This window comes from Rhinichthys klamathensis, unplaced genomic scaffold, assembly GCF_029890125.1.
Source record: "Rhinichthys klamathensis goyatoka isolate OS25496 unplaced genomic scaffold, OSU_Roscu_1.1 h1tg000040l_1, whole genome shotgun sequence".
Classification (NCBI taxonomy): domain Eukaryota; kingdom Metazoa; phylum Chordata; class Actinopteri; order Cypriniformes; family Leuciscidae; genus Rhinichthys; species Rhinichthys klamathensis.
In genome coordinates this window covers 1,514,644-1,533,204 of record NW_026606587.1, presented here as the reverse complement: position 1 = coordinate 1,533,204, position 18,561 = coordinate 1,514,644, and the positions used below count along the sequence as shown (strand labels likewise).

General features: G+C 42.9%; 1 protein-coding gene across 1 annotated transcript; it reads right to left on the bottom strand.

The window, feature by feature from the left end:
* Nucleotides 1-349: 349 nt before the first annotated feature.
* Nucleotides 350-4,872, bottom strand: orai1a (ORAI calcium release-activated calcium modulator 1a). The gene is made up of 2 exons (XM_056246584.1): nt 4,610-4,872; nt 350-1,165 (listed from the first exon to the last, which is right to left on the bottom strand). Exons 1-2 carry the CDS (start codon nt 4,721-4,723, stop codon nt 620-622), a joined length of 660 nt encoding a protein of 219 aa, XP_056102559.1. The 5' UTR covers nt 4,724-4,872; the 3' UTR covers nt 350-619.
* Nucleotides 4,873-18,561: the final 13,689 nt, after the last annotated feature.

Here is an 18,561-nt window from a genome sequence, read left to right as displayed (position 1 = left end):
CATTACCGGTATTTGGACTTATCTGCATTATGCAATTAAGATGAAAAGAAAATGAGTCTATTATTATAATACTGAAAAACATTATTAAAGCTTTCCATGCATTTGGATGTAACAATTTGGCCTAACGGAAACTGAACTGTAATAACCAAACAGCTCTGGCAAACATTTTGGTGTTACTATTCAATGAACTATTGACTCAGGATGTTAAAAAAAAGCCTACATTTTTAAATGTTTATTACTTTTCAGTAACTGTCACTGTTTTTGACTGACACTTTCTATGCTGGAAGCGAAATGAAAAGTTCAGCAAGTTTAGACAGCCAACAGCAGCAGGGAATTTTGTATTCGCAACAAAATTTCTTTAAAACTGAATTTCTTACTATTATTTGTGGCTGAACAGATGATGGCCGTTTACAATAGCGTGGTGTTACAAATGTCAGATTCCCCATCTGTATCAAGGTTTGTATGTTAACAAGAAAAACACAAGGCATCACAATATTGTGATACTAACATATTGCAGAATCCCTGATTCCTACCATCTAGTGTCCATTCATTTGTGACAACATTCCATATTTTGGGAAAGTGTTTGGCGTGAGAACAAGGACTCATCTAAGTAGGTAGACTAAGCAAAATTTGCCTCTCCCCTGTTATCCAGTTGGTTTTGCATCTGTGTGATTTTGGCCAGAACCTCCAACTCCTCGTCCTGCCGCTCTGTCTTGTGGCTGACCAGCGAACGGTAAAAATGCACAGCGAAAACGATAAACACCAAGCCAAAGGGCACCATGATGGCGGTAGAGGCGATTGCTGCGGCTTCCCCCGGGGTTATACTACTATCATTCTTTTTCGGGGGAGGTTGTATATTCTTCAGAGGAAGGAACTTCACCCAGCAGAGAAGAACCACCTCTGCAAGAAACAGAAGGGTGCCTATGACGGTGGAGAAGGCCCAGGCCAGCTCGATGTGACGGTGCATCCGCTCGTGTGGCGATTCCTTTATGGAGTTGAGGTTGTGGACGTTGCTCACGGCTTCCAGGTTTGGCAGGATACATGTGCTGATCATCAAGGCAAAGAGGTGGACGGCCACCAACACTGTTGTGCAGGCACTGAAAGCAATCAATAGGCCAGGAGGGTAATAGTGATCGTCCTCCAACTGCACTTCCACCATCGCTACCTGAAAACACATGAGTTGGTAACATAAGACATCACAGTCAACCTCAACAATTGGTTTAAGCAAAAACTTAATTCAATTTTGAACAGGTTGAATCGGCATCTGCCCGTCAGTGAGAGAGAACTCTGATTGATTTAGTTAAGGTTTTAGTATTTCCGTGTGTTTTTGTCATTTGTATTAGTTTTTTCTTTTAAATGTATTGTTCTTATTCACTTTTTAATTTCAGTTTAGTTAGTTTGGTATATACTGTGTATATATATATATATATATTCAATTAACAATAATGTTTTTCATGGTTTTACTTAACTATAATAACCCTGGTAGATATTGTTAGATTAAAACATTAATGCTTGCATCCAACGTTTTCAATGTGTCTGGATCTGGATTTGGATGTGACCAATGAGAATTATATAATCCAAATGTAAATAGATTAAATAAACCTCCAAATATATTTAAAGTATAAATTTAAATTGATTGTATGGAATGGAATTGTGACAAAATGTTCCAGTATTTTGTTGCATTAGCTCATTTTAATTACATAAATTAACAAGCAGAAGAAATCGATTTTATATTCTCTGAAAGCAAGTCTCAACATCTAACTAATTTCACTGACCTTGTTTTAATGATGTTTAAATATTTTTGTATTGATTAACAAAAAAAACAAAAAAAAATCCAGCATGGCAGACATTTTAATTTTGCAAATAGGGCCTAGGCCTAGCTGTTTTTCTCATGCTTCTGAAAACACCACAGACCACAAATCCTTAATGAGGACAGAAAGACGCACAACAAGTTGCAGCCACAGATAAGAAAATGTGTTTCAAAGTCAATAGCAGGTTACAGTAGAAGTGCTCTACTCGTGTGCAGTGAGTACATCTAAATAAAAAAACGACCACTGAAATGTGTCATTATTTTTACACCGATCTCTAAAGAGACAGACGTTTATGAACTGCAGTTTCCTCCAGCCACTCCTACAGTTCATTTCCTGTGCTTAGCGCTTATAGTAAAGAGAGACTAAGTTCAAGCGAAATAATCACCCTCGGACAGAATATTACACCTTTTGCAATCACTTTACACATACATTTCCGGAAAACCATTTCTGGTTCTCAGGTGGATCGAGGGTCTGTTCAGCAGGGAAACAGTAGTTACGAGAACAAAATAAATGTGCTTATCAACTTTTATAGGGGAAGAGAGATAATGCTTCCCATTTCTTTAGTCATTGTGATCAAAGGCTGTGTTGCATTCAATCAAACTCTACAGATTTTCAGTGTAAATTTGTCTGTGTAAATAAACACATTGCATGGCATGTCCTCATACCGTAAAACTTCAAATAATAGCCGAGTCCCAAATAGACGCCTGTCTCTTTTACACGCCTGGTGTGGCTGCAGGTTTGGGTAAATAAAGGCCGGTCTCAAATAGAGGCCGGGTCTGTTTTTTAGTTTCGGGTTGTATTTAATCCTCTAAAACCGCCAGATCGCCCGCTTTTTGGCGGCCGCCAAAGCACATTTTTGTCCCTCCAAAGCCTTTTTTTGATCGATGAGTGATGTAGAATAGAATGACTGCTGCGCTTGACAGGGCGCGTTAGCAGAGAGAGAGAGAGAGAGAGCGCGAGCGCACTCTCCCGTCTTCAAACAACACGAGCGCTGTCTTGCTCTCTCTCCCTCGCGCATATTAATCAAAATCAATTGACGCGATAGTAAAAGGTCGGAAGACCGCGGTTTCACGTGGAGCATTTGGAGATTTTTAGAGATTAGAGACAGGCCTATACACTCAATGAACGACATCTCAACACTAAATTATAAAGGCCTGTCTCATATAGACGCCTGTCTCAAATACAAGCCGGTGCAGTTCGACGATTTGGGTAAATAAAAGCCCGGGCTACTATTTGAAGTTTTACGGTATTACTATTTTGACATTTACCATAAGTAACCATAGTTTACTTTTGTAGGATAAACAAATGTTGTGTTGGGTCACCATTTCTATACAAAACGTTTTTTGTGTATTGTAAAAAAAACTCTAAATGCCATCAGGTATTCATCTTAAACACAAATGTCAGTTTCTTATAAAAACTAATTGAATAGAATTTCAAGCAATGTCGAGCCAACTTTGTATAGTGCTTTTCACAAAACAACTTCATGGTGTAATGTTTATAATACCGCCTAATTGTCCACATTTAGCAGTCAATCACTGAAGGTAATTTTATGTAAAATGATAACCGAAATACTTCTTTTTAGTATCCATATTATATTTTACATTTAATTTGTAATGGACTTTTATCAGTTTTCTTAACACAACACTGTCAAAGGAAGTGCATTTCCTATTGCCATGATGTAATGTTGCAGCAAACGGAAATCTGTCACAGTGAAGATATTGGGGCCCTTACAAACGTTCACCGTACCTGCAGTTGTTGCCAAAAATGCTATAGCTAATACAGCTATTGTTACTACTTTACAATCATAATTATTAATATGACGCCTCCTCACAACATTGTAAAAAATGTCTTCTTTTTTTATATTACATACCAAGTTCCCTATGAAAATGAATACCTTTGTTTTACTGTATAACAGTCAATTACTGTAGTAATTTAGTGTATATTATGATTACCCAAATATTACTGTGGTAAAAGACGAAACAAATTAGTTAAGCTTGGAAAGCCAATTGAATTAGCAGTATTTTTATTTTAAATTCATTGGTGTTTTAAACGAATCTTTTAAATGAACGAATCGATCTCGTTTGCTCCCATGCACTGGCTCATGCACAGCAGTAGCCTATAGCATTCGAGTTTGTGTTGTGAAGTAACATTTCATTGGTTGTGCCAGCTAAACGAATACTGAACTTCACTGAACAAGTTGTTGTTTTCCACGAGATTCGGATGACAACTACGAGTCTCTGCAGACGGACTGAACGATAGTGAGACGACGTTCGTTCGTTCGTTCGTTCGTTCAGGATGATGCTTCATAGATCGTCGTCAGGTACGCGAATCTATTGAGTGAATGATACACACACACACACACACACACACACACACACACACACACACACACACACACACACACACACACCTACTGTCCCCGCCCCCTAACGGCATACCGATGTAAAGTACAGAAAGGGCCACTGAATCGTTTAATGAGAATGAATCTTTTTAGTCTACTGATTCAAAGATTCGTATCACTGCTGGAATGAAATCCCCACCACCGAGAGCACCACTGAACTAACACTTTTGAGAGTTATGTCGAAGTAAGATTAACAAGGCTAGTGTAAAAGGCTAAACTCTCTAAGTTACCTCTGATTACGCTATATCTATGACAGGTGTCGTTTGCATATCAGAGTGATTGACATGTCACGCGTCATATTACAACGCTATAACTCCGAAAAACTTGCCAGGCTTCCGAGCAATGTACGTTTCTCCTTTACATACAAAGTGTTAAGTAATGACTTTTATTGACTCACCATAGCAAAGCCGGAGAGCAGGGCAGAGGTTCTGCTGGTCGCTTTAAGTTTAGCTCGACTCAAGTAAAGTTTTCTCCATGACAAAGCTTGAAGTGAGTGCTCGTTAGAACTCATTGCGCGCGTTTTGATGTTAGTTCAAAAGTTATGAAACGTTATGTTTTAGTCTGGTATCGCCTTTGTATCTTCTTGATTACCCTTCGTACGTTTGCCGGAGCCCTTCAACCCGGTGTGACATACTCCGATTGTAAGATGACTAACTCCAGTTACCCTGTTCTACAGCCTGTTCCACGAGAAACTACAAGTCGAGCTACCCACAACGCACCGCTGACGATCACTGCGCAGCTGACGGTTTGTGGGATTTGTAGTCCAACACATTTTTTCATGCTGTATTTGAACTGTCATGTCCTAGAATTGATTTGATGTTGCTGCAGAGAGTATATGCACAGACACAGACAGGGGCCAACACACACTGGCCAATATAGTGTTGGAGCTGGTCAATCTGGTAGCCAATCTTCACTGATTTTACATTGATCAGTAAGAGCAGAATGTGAAGGTAGAACTAGCAGAGCAATAGCGCAGCTGTGCATAAATTATTGCAATCCACACAACAAAATGGGAGACAAATCAGAGTTCAGAAGAGGACAAATTGTTGTTGTGTGTCTCACTGGCTCATCTGTGACCAGGAAAGCAAGTCTTTGTGGTGTATCGAGAGCAATGGTATCCAGGGTAATGTCAGCACACCAACACGTAGGACAAACCACATCCAACAGGAGTAACTGTCGATGCCAGAGGAAGCTGTCTGAAAGAGGAAGATATATTAACCAAACCTTTGGTCACTTGTGCCGATGCCAAATGTTTCATTGGTGCCAAGTTAACAGTGCAAATCTTGGGCTGTGGACAATTTGAACATGTATTGTTCTCTGATGAGTCCACCTTCACTGTCTTTCCCAAATCTGTTCAGGATGATGGTAAGCCCCAAAGAGGCGTAACACCTGGACTGTTGCTGCCCAGAGTGAAGCACAGGAGTGGATCAGTGATGGTTTGGGCTGCAATATAATGGCATTCCCTGCTGTGCTTAATGGGTGCGTCACTGCCAAAGATACCAAACCCTTCTGGAGGACCATGTGCACCTAATGGTTCAAACATTGTACCCTGAAGGTGGTGCCGTGTATCAGCATGATAATGCAACAAATACACAGCAAAACTTGTGACAGAATGCTTTGATGAACATAAAAGTGAAGTTAAACATCTCCCATGGCCTGCACAGTCGCCAGATCTGAATATTATTGAAACACTTGGAGCCGGTGTTTTGAAGGAGCAATTCAGAAGTGTCCCAAGATGAAATATATATATATATATACACCCTTATTAGATTTCTTTCTTATACCCAATGTCTGTCTTGCTATTTTGTTTTTCTAACAGGTGCAGAATCTGAACATGGCATTAGGAATCTGTATGATGAATGATTAAGGTAATCTCTTTTCCTCAACTTTTTTATTTTTATGTTTTTACCACTGATTATGAAGTAGGCTACACAGCAAAATATAGCAGCTTTACTACAAGCTGTTGTGTGTAAGATATTAAAATGAGGTTTATGTCTTATCTGCTTTTAAAATAAAAAATTTGGCATTATAACCAATACTGTGGTATTTGTAGTAAGACCATCATAAGATGCACCGATACCACTTTTTCCAGAAGTCCAATACCGATACTTTAATTTTTGGTACTTGCCCATACTGAGTGCTGATACCTGTAAATTCATTGCATTTCTAATTTTTTAAAAACGTTGGGTAGAGTAACCACAAGAATATGAATCAAAATAGTCTGCTTAATTCATTTAACAAATAGATATTTCCTTCAGTTATTTTCACGTTTTAAAAAGGCCTAATTATGTCTTTTAGGAACTTCTGTTACTTTCACTTTCACTGTTCATTCTATTGCTCTATTATATTTTATCTTTAATTTAATAGCACTGAATATAAGCACTAAATAATAATTATCCAAATATCTTCGGTATCTCCCCTCCACAAAAATGGTTTAGTCCGTTATTAATTATTTCAGCACAGTCAGTGACAGACAGCAGAGTGGCCCAATAAAGTCCCACCCCAGCTAGTGAACAGAACGAAGGCTGTTCCGAGAACAGTTTAAGTTAAAAGTAAAGTTAGAAGTGAGACTGGCTGAAAATGTGGAGGAAAAATCTGGGAACCACCAGTAACGTCATGAAAAGAAGGAGAGGGGAGGTCAGGAGAACTAGGCCTACTAAATCAGTCTGTCAAAATGTTCTTTATCAAGACAGGTTAGTGCAGTCAGTTTATGGATGTAAATGTGACGGGATTCCTAGCCCTGATCATTTCGTTGGCCGATACTTTGAGCGGGAATAGGACACCTAATAAGAGCCGCCGCCCGCGGATGTTGATGTGATATGTTTAACGTAACAATACTGTCACTGAAGGATACTTTTATTTATTTTAATAAAATATTATGCAGTGCAGTAGCATATCCATCCATCCATCCATCTTCTTCCGCTTATTCGGGGCCGGGTCGCGGGGGCAGCAGTCTGAGCAGAGATGCCCAGACTTCCCTCTCCCTGGACACTTCCTCCAGCTCTTCCGGGGGGACACCGAGGCGTTCCCAGGCCAGCCGGGAGACATAGTCTCTCCAGCGTGTCCTAGGTCTTCCCCGGGGTTTCCTCCCAGTGGGACGTGCCCGGAACACCTCCCCGGGAAGGCGTCCAGGAGACATCCGGAAAAGATGCCCGAGCCACCTCAGCTGACCCCTCTCGATGTGGAGGAGCAGCGGCTCTACTCTGAGCTCCTCCCGAGTGACCGAGCTTCTCACCCTATCTCTAATGCCGAGTTCAGACTGCACGATTTTCAAAATAATCGGGTCACTGTTGTTTTCACACTGCATGACTATCTGGGGTAACATTCAGTTGCTGCTGTGTTCACACTGCACGATGGATCGGCGACAGGAGGTTTCACACTGCATGACTTTACAAAAGAAAGAATCGCCGACAACTTCTGCCTGGTCCGCAAACTACGTTTCACAACCAAACAAACGCGAGAAGTGATAGGAAATAACGGAAGATCAAGCGTGCGTGAGACCGGAGTTCTCGCGCGACACTGAATTTGTTATTAAAAATGATAGCCTACAAATTGTCTGTGCACTGATTTGTAGCGAAAATGAAAAAAAAAAAACAGTTTATGCAGGAAATGGTTGGGAAGACGAGGGGAGCAAGGACTGTGTTTTGCAAAGAGAGTGTATTGTAAACATTTTGCAAATGTCCTGCTGTTGCTGCTGGTCATGCAAATGTTTGTTTGATATAATTGTAAATATAGGCCTATCTATTAAAATACTGATATTCTGGTCTATAACTCCTCCTCCTCCCTGTATCTTGCTCTCTCATTGGCTGTCGGTCATCGCCGATGTAGTTTTCAGTCAGAACACATTCACACAGCAGGATTGTGAATCGCCTACAGGTCCAGATATTTAGCATGCCAAATATCTCACGGGCGTCGGCGACTCGTCGGCGATTCTCTCAGATCGCGTCTTTGCTCATTCACACTGCGTGATTGTCACTCGCGTGAACGAGCACCGATTTGCCTGTGATTTCGGGCATTTGTCGGCGATTTCTCAAAACCTGTCGGCGAGCCAAAATCGGGGCTAAAATCGTGCAGTCTGAACTCGGCATAAGGGATCGCCCAGCCACCCTGCGGAGAAAGCTCATTTCGGCCGCCTGTATCCGGGATCTTGTCCTTTCGGTCATGACCCAAAGCTCATGACCATTCTGCCCTACAAAGCAAAAAGGCAGTAACTACGCAGAGTGCAGAACAGAGAAAAATGACTTTAAAGTTATCCTGTCATCCAGCCTAAGTAGTTGTAGGTAGATTATTGGACATGTGGCTGTTTTGTTACTTTATATTAGCTTATTCTTTGTACATATCACTCCTCATATTTAATTTGATATTTTACCCCTATTTTGCAGTTACTGTATTCTTGCTTTGTATTACTTACCAAAAACGTGGCACCATACCAAGGAAAAAGGCAGTAACTACAGATTCTCCAAAAACTATTTTGCCACAACTTAGGCTCTGGGTGTGTTAGATACACTGTATTTGAAATAATTGGAACCATTTGGACAACATTTTTTTCAACATTTTTGTGTTGCGAAACTAGTGTTGCGGAGCGGGTGTGTGACGGATACGTGGTGTACATTTTTAGTAATCAAAAATCATGTCTAATTAATTGAAATCATGACACTTTTATTATAAACTATTATTAAACATACAATATTTAAAAAATATTCTATGAATATTACAAATAAAATATACAAAAATTCTAATATATTATTAATTACATTTCTTTTAATCATATGAAATTAAACATTTTTGGTCAAACAACATGCTGCACAATGAGCTTTACTGTTAAAATGAAAACATTGAATAAAAATTAAGTTTTAATCTTAATTTATTTGTATTAGTAGTATTATTATTACATTGAGACGTTTCTAAATTCTACTGTACAACAGTAAATTTCTGTCAAGTTAAACTGAACTTTTATTTTGACGGGTTGCCGACCGTGAAGACCTTTGAGTTTCTGTGTTTATGACATGACCATAGCTTTTCTCAAATGAAGCGGTTAAATGCTCACAAAGTGACTTTAAGAGCTGATCTGGAGTCTGGAGGCAAAAAACAGCTTGAGCGTCACACGTGCCTCAGCGCGTGTGTGTGTGTGTGTGTGTGTGCGTGTGTTAAATGAAACTGCGCGTCGACTGCACCATTTATTCACAGAACTTGTAGGATTTGTATTTAATAGTAGCCTACTATTATTGCGGTTTAACATTCACAGTAGTCTATCACGATTTAATTTTCAAGTGTACTGAACTGCTATCGCGAAAATCATAGTAACCGCTAAAGTTATGGCAGTTATGGCAGCTCTATGGAGTTATGGCAGCTCTATGGAGCTCGTGCACCTTTTTTTTCTTTCTGGAATATTTTTTTCATTCTTTCAGGGGAGGCGGATAGTTTGGTAGGGGAACAATTAGGGGAAGTTAGAGAAATCGCGAATGTTAAAATCGTCCCGTGAGGATGCCCGAAAATCAGCTGTGTGTTCACCATGGCAACAGTAACTACACTGCGCAGAAACACGGTTATTTTTTGTTAGGTAAAACATAACAAGAATACAGTAATGGATGTTACTGTACTCTTGCTTTGTTTCACTAGGGCTTTTTGCAGTTACTGTACAAACGACTACCATTTTTCTCCAAAACGACACACATTTGAGATAAGATGTTTTGTCACATAACAAAGGATGCCTTGAATGTCATGAAAATGATAATAACTAATTTTTGACCAAAAATGCAGTTACTGCCTTTTTGCTTTGTAGGGCAGCATAGGTGAGTAGGAACGTAGATTGACCGGTAAATCGAGAGCTTTGCCTTACGGCTCAGCTCCTTCTTCACCACAACAGACCAGTACATCGACCGCATTACTGCAGAAGCTGCACCGATCCGTCTGTCAATCTCCCGTTCCATCCTTCCCTCACTCGTGAACAAAACCCCAAGATACTTAAACTCCTCCACTTGAGGAAGGATCTCTCCACCAACCTGAAGTGAGCAAGCCACCCTTTTCCGACTGAGGACCATGGCCTCGGATTTGGAGGTGCTGATTTTCATCCCAGCCGCTTCACACTCGGCTGCAAACCGTCCCAGTGCATGCTGAAGGTCCTGGTGTGAAGGGCAGGGCCGGATTAACCATTAGGGCAACTGGTCACTTGCCCAGGGGCACATGACATCTAAGGGGCCCTGCGCACCGTCAAATATTATGTTAGAGCACGTTATAAACGCAGTCCGCACTTTCCTAATTATATGCATATTTTTGCAACCCATTCGATCAAAATGTAATGTTAAATCGCGTCAAAAACAGCGTCTGTATTCCTGCGCAGTGAGCGAGAGCGAGCTATCATGACGACTCGCGTCGCGTGACTTGACGCTCTGAAATTTGAAGTGATGGAGAAGCAGTTGCCTACGGTTGCCTAACATAAAGGTCTCGACTGTTTAGCGTTATATTTTGCCAACGAAGTCAAATTGAAACTGTGATATTGCTTCGTGCCGTTATAAAACAGCAAAAGACTTTAAGTAGCCTAGGCATTCTGTTTGTGCTGCGTGATTTAAAGAGAAGTGCGCGCTTTGCTCACGCGATCAGCATGGTGATCTGGTGTTTTCTCCAAAATTAAAGCTCAATGGTTTATTTCTGGCAATTAAAGAAATTAGGACAAAAGTATTGTACTTTTCCTATACTGTGTAATGTAATGCAAAATACTTTTAGGCTACATTTATAGGAGGTATATGATTTTACGTCATAGGAATAATTATATAAATCATTATTATAATAATTGTTTGGCATCCTAAAACACCAGTGATAATGTAATGCAGACTGAGACTCTATATCATAACTAAAAAGATGTTGAGCCCTCTTTAATGTCCAGGTACAAGTCAATGCTTTTTCTTTGTTCAATGTGCACAGTTCATGGGTTAAAGCCGGTTGAAGCTCTTAATTGTGAGCTCTCAAAGTGCACCAGATTGATGCATTTAACCTTAAAATGTACAAAATTTTCTTGCGGGGGAGCATGCCCCCGAACCCCCCTAGAGGGATACAGTTCCACCCAACATAGTTTTATAAAATCCTATGGGAAATACAGATCATTTATGAAGTAAATGTGCAACAAAGTTCCTTTTAAGTCAGTAATACAGTTAATGCCAAATTAAAATGTCCTTGGACAAACTACATTTGGCCTGCCTAAGGGGGGGGGCCTACAAGACATTGTGCCCAGGGCCCTCTGAATTCTTAATCCGGCCCTGGTGAAGGGGCCAACACGACAACATCATCCGCAAAAAGCAGCGATGAAATCGCGTGGTCCCCAAACCTGAAACCCTCCGGCCCATGGCTGCGCCTAGAAATTCTGTCCATAAAAACTATGAACAGAACCGGCGACAAAGGGCAGCCCTGCCGGAGTCCAACATGCACCGGGAAGAAGTCTGACTTACTACCGGCAATGCGAACCAAGCTCCTGCTTCGGTCATACAGGGACCGGACAGCCCTTAGCAAAGGACCCCGGACCCCATACTCCCGGAGCACCCTCCACAGACCGCCGCGAGGGACACAGTCGAATGACTTCTCCAAATCCACAAAGCACATGTGGACTGGTTGGGCAAACTCCCATGAACTCCCACGGCCTGGACGAAAACCGCACTGTTCCTCCTGAATCCGAGGTTCCACTATCGGCCGTATTCTCCTCTCCAGTACCCTGGCATAGACTTTCCCAGGGAGGCTAAGAAGTGTGATCCCCCTGTAGTTGGAACACACCCTCCGGTCCCCCTTCTTAAAAAGAGGGACCACCACCCCGGTCTGCCATCCCAGAGGCACTGTCCCCGACCGCCACGTGATGCTGCAAGACAGCCCCACAACATCCAGATACTTGAGGTACTCAGGGCAGATCTCCTCCACCCCCGGTGCCTTGCCACAGAGGAGTTTCTTGACTACCTCGGTGACCTCAGCTAGGGTGATGGACGAGTCCACCTCTGAGCCCTCAGCCTCTGCTTCCTCAATAGAAGACGTGACGGCGGGATTGAGGAGATCCTCAAAGTATTCCTTCCACCGTCCGACGATATCCCCAGTTGAGGTCAACAGCCGCCCACCTCCACTGTAAACAGCGTTGGTAGGGCATTGTTTCCCTCTCCTGAGGCGCCGGACAGTTTGCCAGAATCTCTTCGAGGCCAGCCGATAGTCCTTCTCCGTGGCTTTACCGAACTCCTCCCAGGCCCGAGTTTTTGCCTCCACAACCACCCGGGCCGCAGTCTGCTTGGCCTGCCGGTACCTGTCAGCTGCCTCAGGAGTCCCACAAGCCAACCAGGCCCGATAGGACTCCTTCTTCAGCTTGACGGCATCCTTTACTTCCGGTGTCCACCACCGGGTTCGGGGATTGCCGCCTCGACAGGCACCGGAGACCTTACGGCCACAGCTCCGAGCAGCCGCTTCGACAATGGAGGTGGAGAACATGGTCCACTCAGACTCAATATCTCCAGCCTCCCTCGGGATCCGGTCGTGGCTCCGCCGGAGGTGGGAGTTGAAGATCTCTCTGACAGGAGACTCGGCCAAACGTTCCCAGCAAACCCTTACAGTACGCTTGGGTCTGCCGAGTCTGTCCAGCCTCCTCCCCCGCCATCGGATCCAACTCACCACCAGGTGGTGATCAGTTGACAGCTCCGCCCCTCTCTTCACCCGAGTGTCCAAGACATACGGCCGCAGGTCAGATGAAACGACCACAAAGTCGATCATCGACCTGTGACCTAGGGTGTCCTGGTGCCACGTGCACTGGTGGACACCCTTATGCTTGAACATGGTGTTCGTTATGGACAAACTGTAACTAGCACAGAAGTCCAATAACTGAACACCGCTCGGGTTCAGGTCAGGGGGGCCGTTCCTCCCAATCACGCCCCTCCAGGTGTCACTGTCGCTGCCCACGTGAGCGTTGAAGTCCCCCAGTAGAACGACGGAGTCCCCAGTCGGAGCACTTTCCAGCACTCCTCCCAGAGACCCCAAGAAGGCCGGGTACTCTGCACTGCCGTTTGGCCCGTAGGCACACACGACAGTGAGAGACCTATCCCCGACCCGTAGGCGCAGGGAAACAACCCTCTCGTTCACCGGGGTAAACTCCAACACATGGCGGCTGATCTGGGGGGCTATAAGCAAACCCACACCAGCCCGTCGCCTCTCACCATGGGCAACTCCAGAGTGGTGAAGAGTCCATCCTCTCTCAAGGAGTGTGGTTCCAGAGCCCAAGCCATGCGTAGAGGTGATCCCGACTATCTCTAGTCGGAACCTCTCAACCTCACGCACCATCTCAGGCTCCTTCCCCGCCAGCGAGGTGATGTTCCACGTCCCTAAGGCTAGTTTCCGTGTCCAGGGATCGGGTCGTCGAGTCCCCGCCTTCGACTGCCACCCAATCCTCTCTGCACCGGCCCCTTACTGCTCTTCCTGCAGGTGGTGAGCCCACGGGAAGGCGGTCCCACGTCACTCCTTCGGGCTGAGCCCGGCCGGACCCCGTGGGGAGAGGCCCGGCCACCAGGCGCTCGCATACGAGCCCCAACCCCGGGCCTGGCTCCAGGGTGGGGCCCCGGCTGCGCCATACCGGGCGACGTCACGGTCCTTGGATGTTTGTCCATCATAAGGGGATTTTGAACCACTCTTAGTCAGACCCGTCGCCTAGGACCTGTTTGCCTTGGGAGACCCTACCAGGGGCATATAGCCCCAGATAACATAGCTCCTAGGGTCATTCGGGTACTCAAACCCCTCCACCACGTTAAGGTGGCAGTTCAAGGAGGGTGCAATATGCAGTAGCATATTGTCTTCATCAAAATGAAATGTAGGCTGTTTTATTTTAAATTTGACTGCGTTCTTTCATTTCTGAAATTTGAATGTTTACCTCTGTTACCGCTGTTAGAAACGACTGACTGGAAATCAATTTTTATATTGCTATAGTAAGCCTCTAGTCGTGCGTACACCTTGCAGAATGTTAATTATTTTAACAAAGTAAGAGGAATATACAAAATGCATGTTATTTTTATTTAGTACTGCCCTGAATAAGATATTTTACATAAAATATGTTTACATATAGGCTAGTCCACAAGACAAAAAAAATTACCGTCAAAAGTTTACATACCCTGTTACGTGGATGTTTGGATTTTTTGTTGTCATGATGGTTGTTCTTGAGTCCCGTCCTGAGCAGTTAAACTGGCCAATGTTGTTCAGAAAAATCATTCAGGTCCTGCAAATTCTTTAGTTTTCCAGAATTTTTTGCATATTTGAACCCTTTCCAGGAGTGACTATGATTTTGAGATCCATCTTTTTACACTGAGGACAATTGAGGGACTCCAACACACAACTATTAAAAAAGGTTCAAACATTCACTGGTGCTTCAGAAGGAAACACGATGCATTAAGAGACGGGGGGTGAAAACGTTTTAAATTTGAAGATTGAGGGTAAATTGTACTTAATTTGTCTTCCGAGAAACATGTAAGCATCTTCTGTTGCTTCCGAAGGGCAGCACTAAATGAAAAAAATATATATATTTAAACAAAATAAGTAAAAATATGGACATCTTCATCCTGTTCAAAAGTGTTCACCCCCGGCTCTTAATGCATCGTGTTTCCTTTTGGAGCATCACCTACAGCCTACCTTCAACCTTAGTATAGCTTTGGTAGCACATCCTGATATATTGTGGGGTGGGGTTTGCGCTTAACTGGTTTGGAGAAACAATCATTGAAAAAATATTATAAAACGTCAAAAATGTAGTATGCAAAAATAATGAAGCATTGTTTTAGCCAATACATCTTGTATTTATAATTGAAAATTTTTGAGTTTGTATGTTAACCCTATTTATTTTCAATTGATTCATCCATTCACTCTTTAGAATTTTAGTTTGGAGGGCGGAATTCAAGTATTCTAATTAAGGTCTTGATTAAAATACACAGATTAAGAAAACAAATGTTGTTTTGTAATTGGACTTTGGTTCAGGGTTATTATAATTAACTAAAATTAAAACCAATCAAACATTTCTGTTACTTGAAATAAAATAAATGTTAAATAAAATAAAATAAATAAAAAAATATTTTCAACTAGTTGCCAAGGCAACATTTCTCATTTTCATTCAGTTTAACTTGAGGTACTAAAATAATGAAAACTATAAATAAAAGTGAATACAAACACTATAGACCTTTAAAAATACAAATAATTATGACAAAAACGCATTACAAAATGACTAAAATGTAACAATTTTGCTGTGTGATAACTAGCCCCAACCTCCCCTATAATGCCCAATGTTATATATATACACTCACCGGCCACTTTATTAGGTACACCTGTCCAACTGCTCGTTAACACTTAATTTCTAAGCAGCCAATCACATGGCGGCAACTCAGTGCATTTAGGCATGTAGACATGGTCAAGACAATCTCCTGCAGTTCAAACCGAGCATCAGTATGGGGAAGAAAGTTGATTTGAGTGACTTTGAACGTGGCATGATTGTTGGTGCCAGAAGGGCTGGTCTGAGTATTTCAGAAACTGCTAATCTACTGGGATTTTCACGCACAACCATCTCTAGGGTTTACAGAGAATGGTCCGAAAAAGAAAAAACATCCAGTGAGCGGCAGTTCTGTGGGCGGAAATGCCTTGTTGATGCCAGAGGTCAGAGGAGAATGGCCAGACTGGTTCGAGCTGATAGAAGGGCAACAGTGACTGAAATAACCACTCGTTACAACCGAGGTATGCAGCAAAGCATTTGTGAAGCCACAACACGCACAACCTTGAGGCGGATGGGCTACAACAGCAGAAGACTCCACCGGGTACCACTCATCTCCACTACAAATAGGAAAAAGAGGCTACAATTTGCAAGAGCTCACCAAAATTGAACAGTTGAAGACTGGAAAAATGTTGCCTGGTCTGATGAGTCTCGATTTCTGTTGAGACATTCAGATGTTAGAGTCAGAATTTGGCGTAAACAGAATGAGAACATGGAACCATCATGCCTTGTTACCACTGTGCAGGCTGGTGGTGGTGGTGTAATGGTGTGGGGGATGTTTTCCTGGCACACTTTAGGCCCCTTAGTGCCAATTGGGCATCGTTTAAATGCCACGGCCTACCTGAGCATTGTTTCTGACCATGTCCATCCCTTTATGGCCACCATGTACCCATCCTCTGATGGCTACTTCCACCATGTCACAAAGCTCTAATCATTTCAAATTGGTTTCTTGAACATGACAATGAGTTCACTGTACTAAAATGGCCTCCACAGTCACCAGATCTCAACCCAATAGAGCATCTTTGGGATGTGGTGGAACGGGAGATTCGCATCATGGATGTGCAGCCGACAAATCTGCGGCAACTGTGTGATGCCCTCATGTCAATATGGACCAAACTCCCTGAGGAATGCTTCCAGCACCTTGTTGAATCTATGCCACGAAGAATCGAGGCAGTTCTGAAGGCAAAAGGGGGTCCAACCCGTTACTAGCATGGGGTACCTAATAAAGTGGCCGGTGAGTGTACACTCACCTAAAGGATTATTAGGAGCACCATACTAATACTGTGTTTGACCCCCTTTCGCCTTCAGAACTGCCTTAATTCTACATGGCATTGATTCAACAAGGTGCTGAAAGCATTCTTTAGAAATGTTGGCCCACATTGATAGGATAGCATCTTGCAGTTGATGGGATGCACATCCAGGGCACGAAGCTCCCGCTCCACCACATCCCAAAGATGCTCTATTGGGTTGAGATCTGGTGACTGTGGGGGCCATTTTAGTACAGTGAACTCATTGCCATGTTCAAGAAACCAATTTGAAATGATTCGAGCTTTGTGACATGGTGCATTATCCTGCTGGAAGTAGCCATCAGAGGATGGGTACATGGTGGCCATAAAGGGATGGACATGGTCAGAAACAATGCTCAGGTAGGCCGTGGCATTTAAACGATGCCCAATTGGCACTAAGGGGCCTAAAGTGTGCCAAGAAAACATCCCCCACACCATTACTACACCACCACCACCAGCCTGCACAATGGTAACAAGGCATGATGGATCCATGTTCTCATTCTGTTTACGCCTAATTCTGACTCTACCATCTGAATGTCTCAACAGAAATCGAGACTCATCAGACAAGGCAACATTTTTCCAGTCTTCAACTGTCCAATTTTGGTGAGCTCTTGCAAATTGTAGCCTATTTTTCCTATTTGTAGTGGAGATGAGTGGTACCCGGTGGGGTCTTCTGCTGTTGTAGCCCATCCGCCTCAAGGTTATGCGTGTTGTGGCTTCACAAATGCTTTGCTGCATACCTCGGTTGTAACGAGTGGTTATTTCAGTCAAAGTTGCTCCTCTATCAGCTTGAATCAGTCGGCCCATTCTCCTCTGACCTCTAGCATCAACAAGGCATTTTCGCCCACAGGACTGCCTCATACTGGATGTTTTTCCCTTTTCACACCATTCTTTGTAAAGCCTAGAAATGGTTGTGTGTGAAAATCCCAGTAACTGAGCAGATTGTGAAATACTCAGACCGGCCCATCTGGCACCAACAACCATGCCACGCTCAAAATTGCTTAAATCACCTTTCTTTCCCATTCTGACATTCAGTTTGGAGTTCAGGAGATTGTCTTGACCAGGACCACACCCCTAAATGCATTGAAGCAATTGCCATGTGATTGGTTGTTTAGATAATTGCATTAATGAGAAATTGAACAGGTGTTCCTAATAATCCTTTAGGTGAGTGTATACTGTATATAGTATATATTGAGAACTTTGTAAATTATAAAAGTTCAGTTTTTATAATAAATTTACATTATACTAGTATCTGTGGGACATCCTATTGTTTTTCATCTTTGAGAATTTCTGAATAGATGTAAGATGTTGAACAGGTTATTCTGGTGAGTTCAGTCTTAGCATTTAATGAATAAAAGTTGTATTTTGGTTCAAACAACATCTACCCAAATGAGGATGCCCAAATCTGCCATTCAGCAGAATTGGTTGCATGCACTGATCCAAACAAAGCCCACTTCCTTAAATCAGACTTATTTGAGATTTCCTAAATTAAATAGAGGCCCTTAAATGTGATGTATTTGACCATTGTCATTCAAATGAGCACCCCACCATGTTTCACTGCTGCATAAGACTTTCGTGCACTGATGGTTGCAGAAAGGCAAGCAACACAGCAACACATTAGACTGAAGCAATCAAACCCCAAGTTAACCGATAACTTCCTGTATTTGTAAGAGGAAGACAACATCAGACCCTCTGAATCACTCGCAGAGCGAGACCTTGCTCTTGCATGGTAATGTCAGTAGTCCTTTTGTGTGCATCAGTGCCGCCCCTCCCCCTCTCAATCTCCCACCCAGACCCACACAGTACAAT

Coding starts and splice junctions, on each gene's coding strand:
- orai1a (XM_056246584.1), bottom strand. CDS start 4,723: ATGAGTTCTAACGAGCACTCACTTCAAGCTTTGTCATGGAGAAAACTT. Junction 1,166..4,609: donor TGCTCTCCGGCTTTGCTATG/GTGAGTCAATAA, acceptor ATGTGTTTTCAG/GTAGCGATGGTGGAAGTGCA.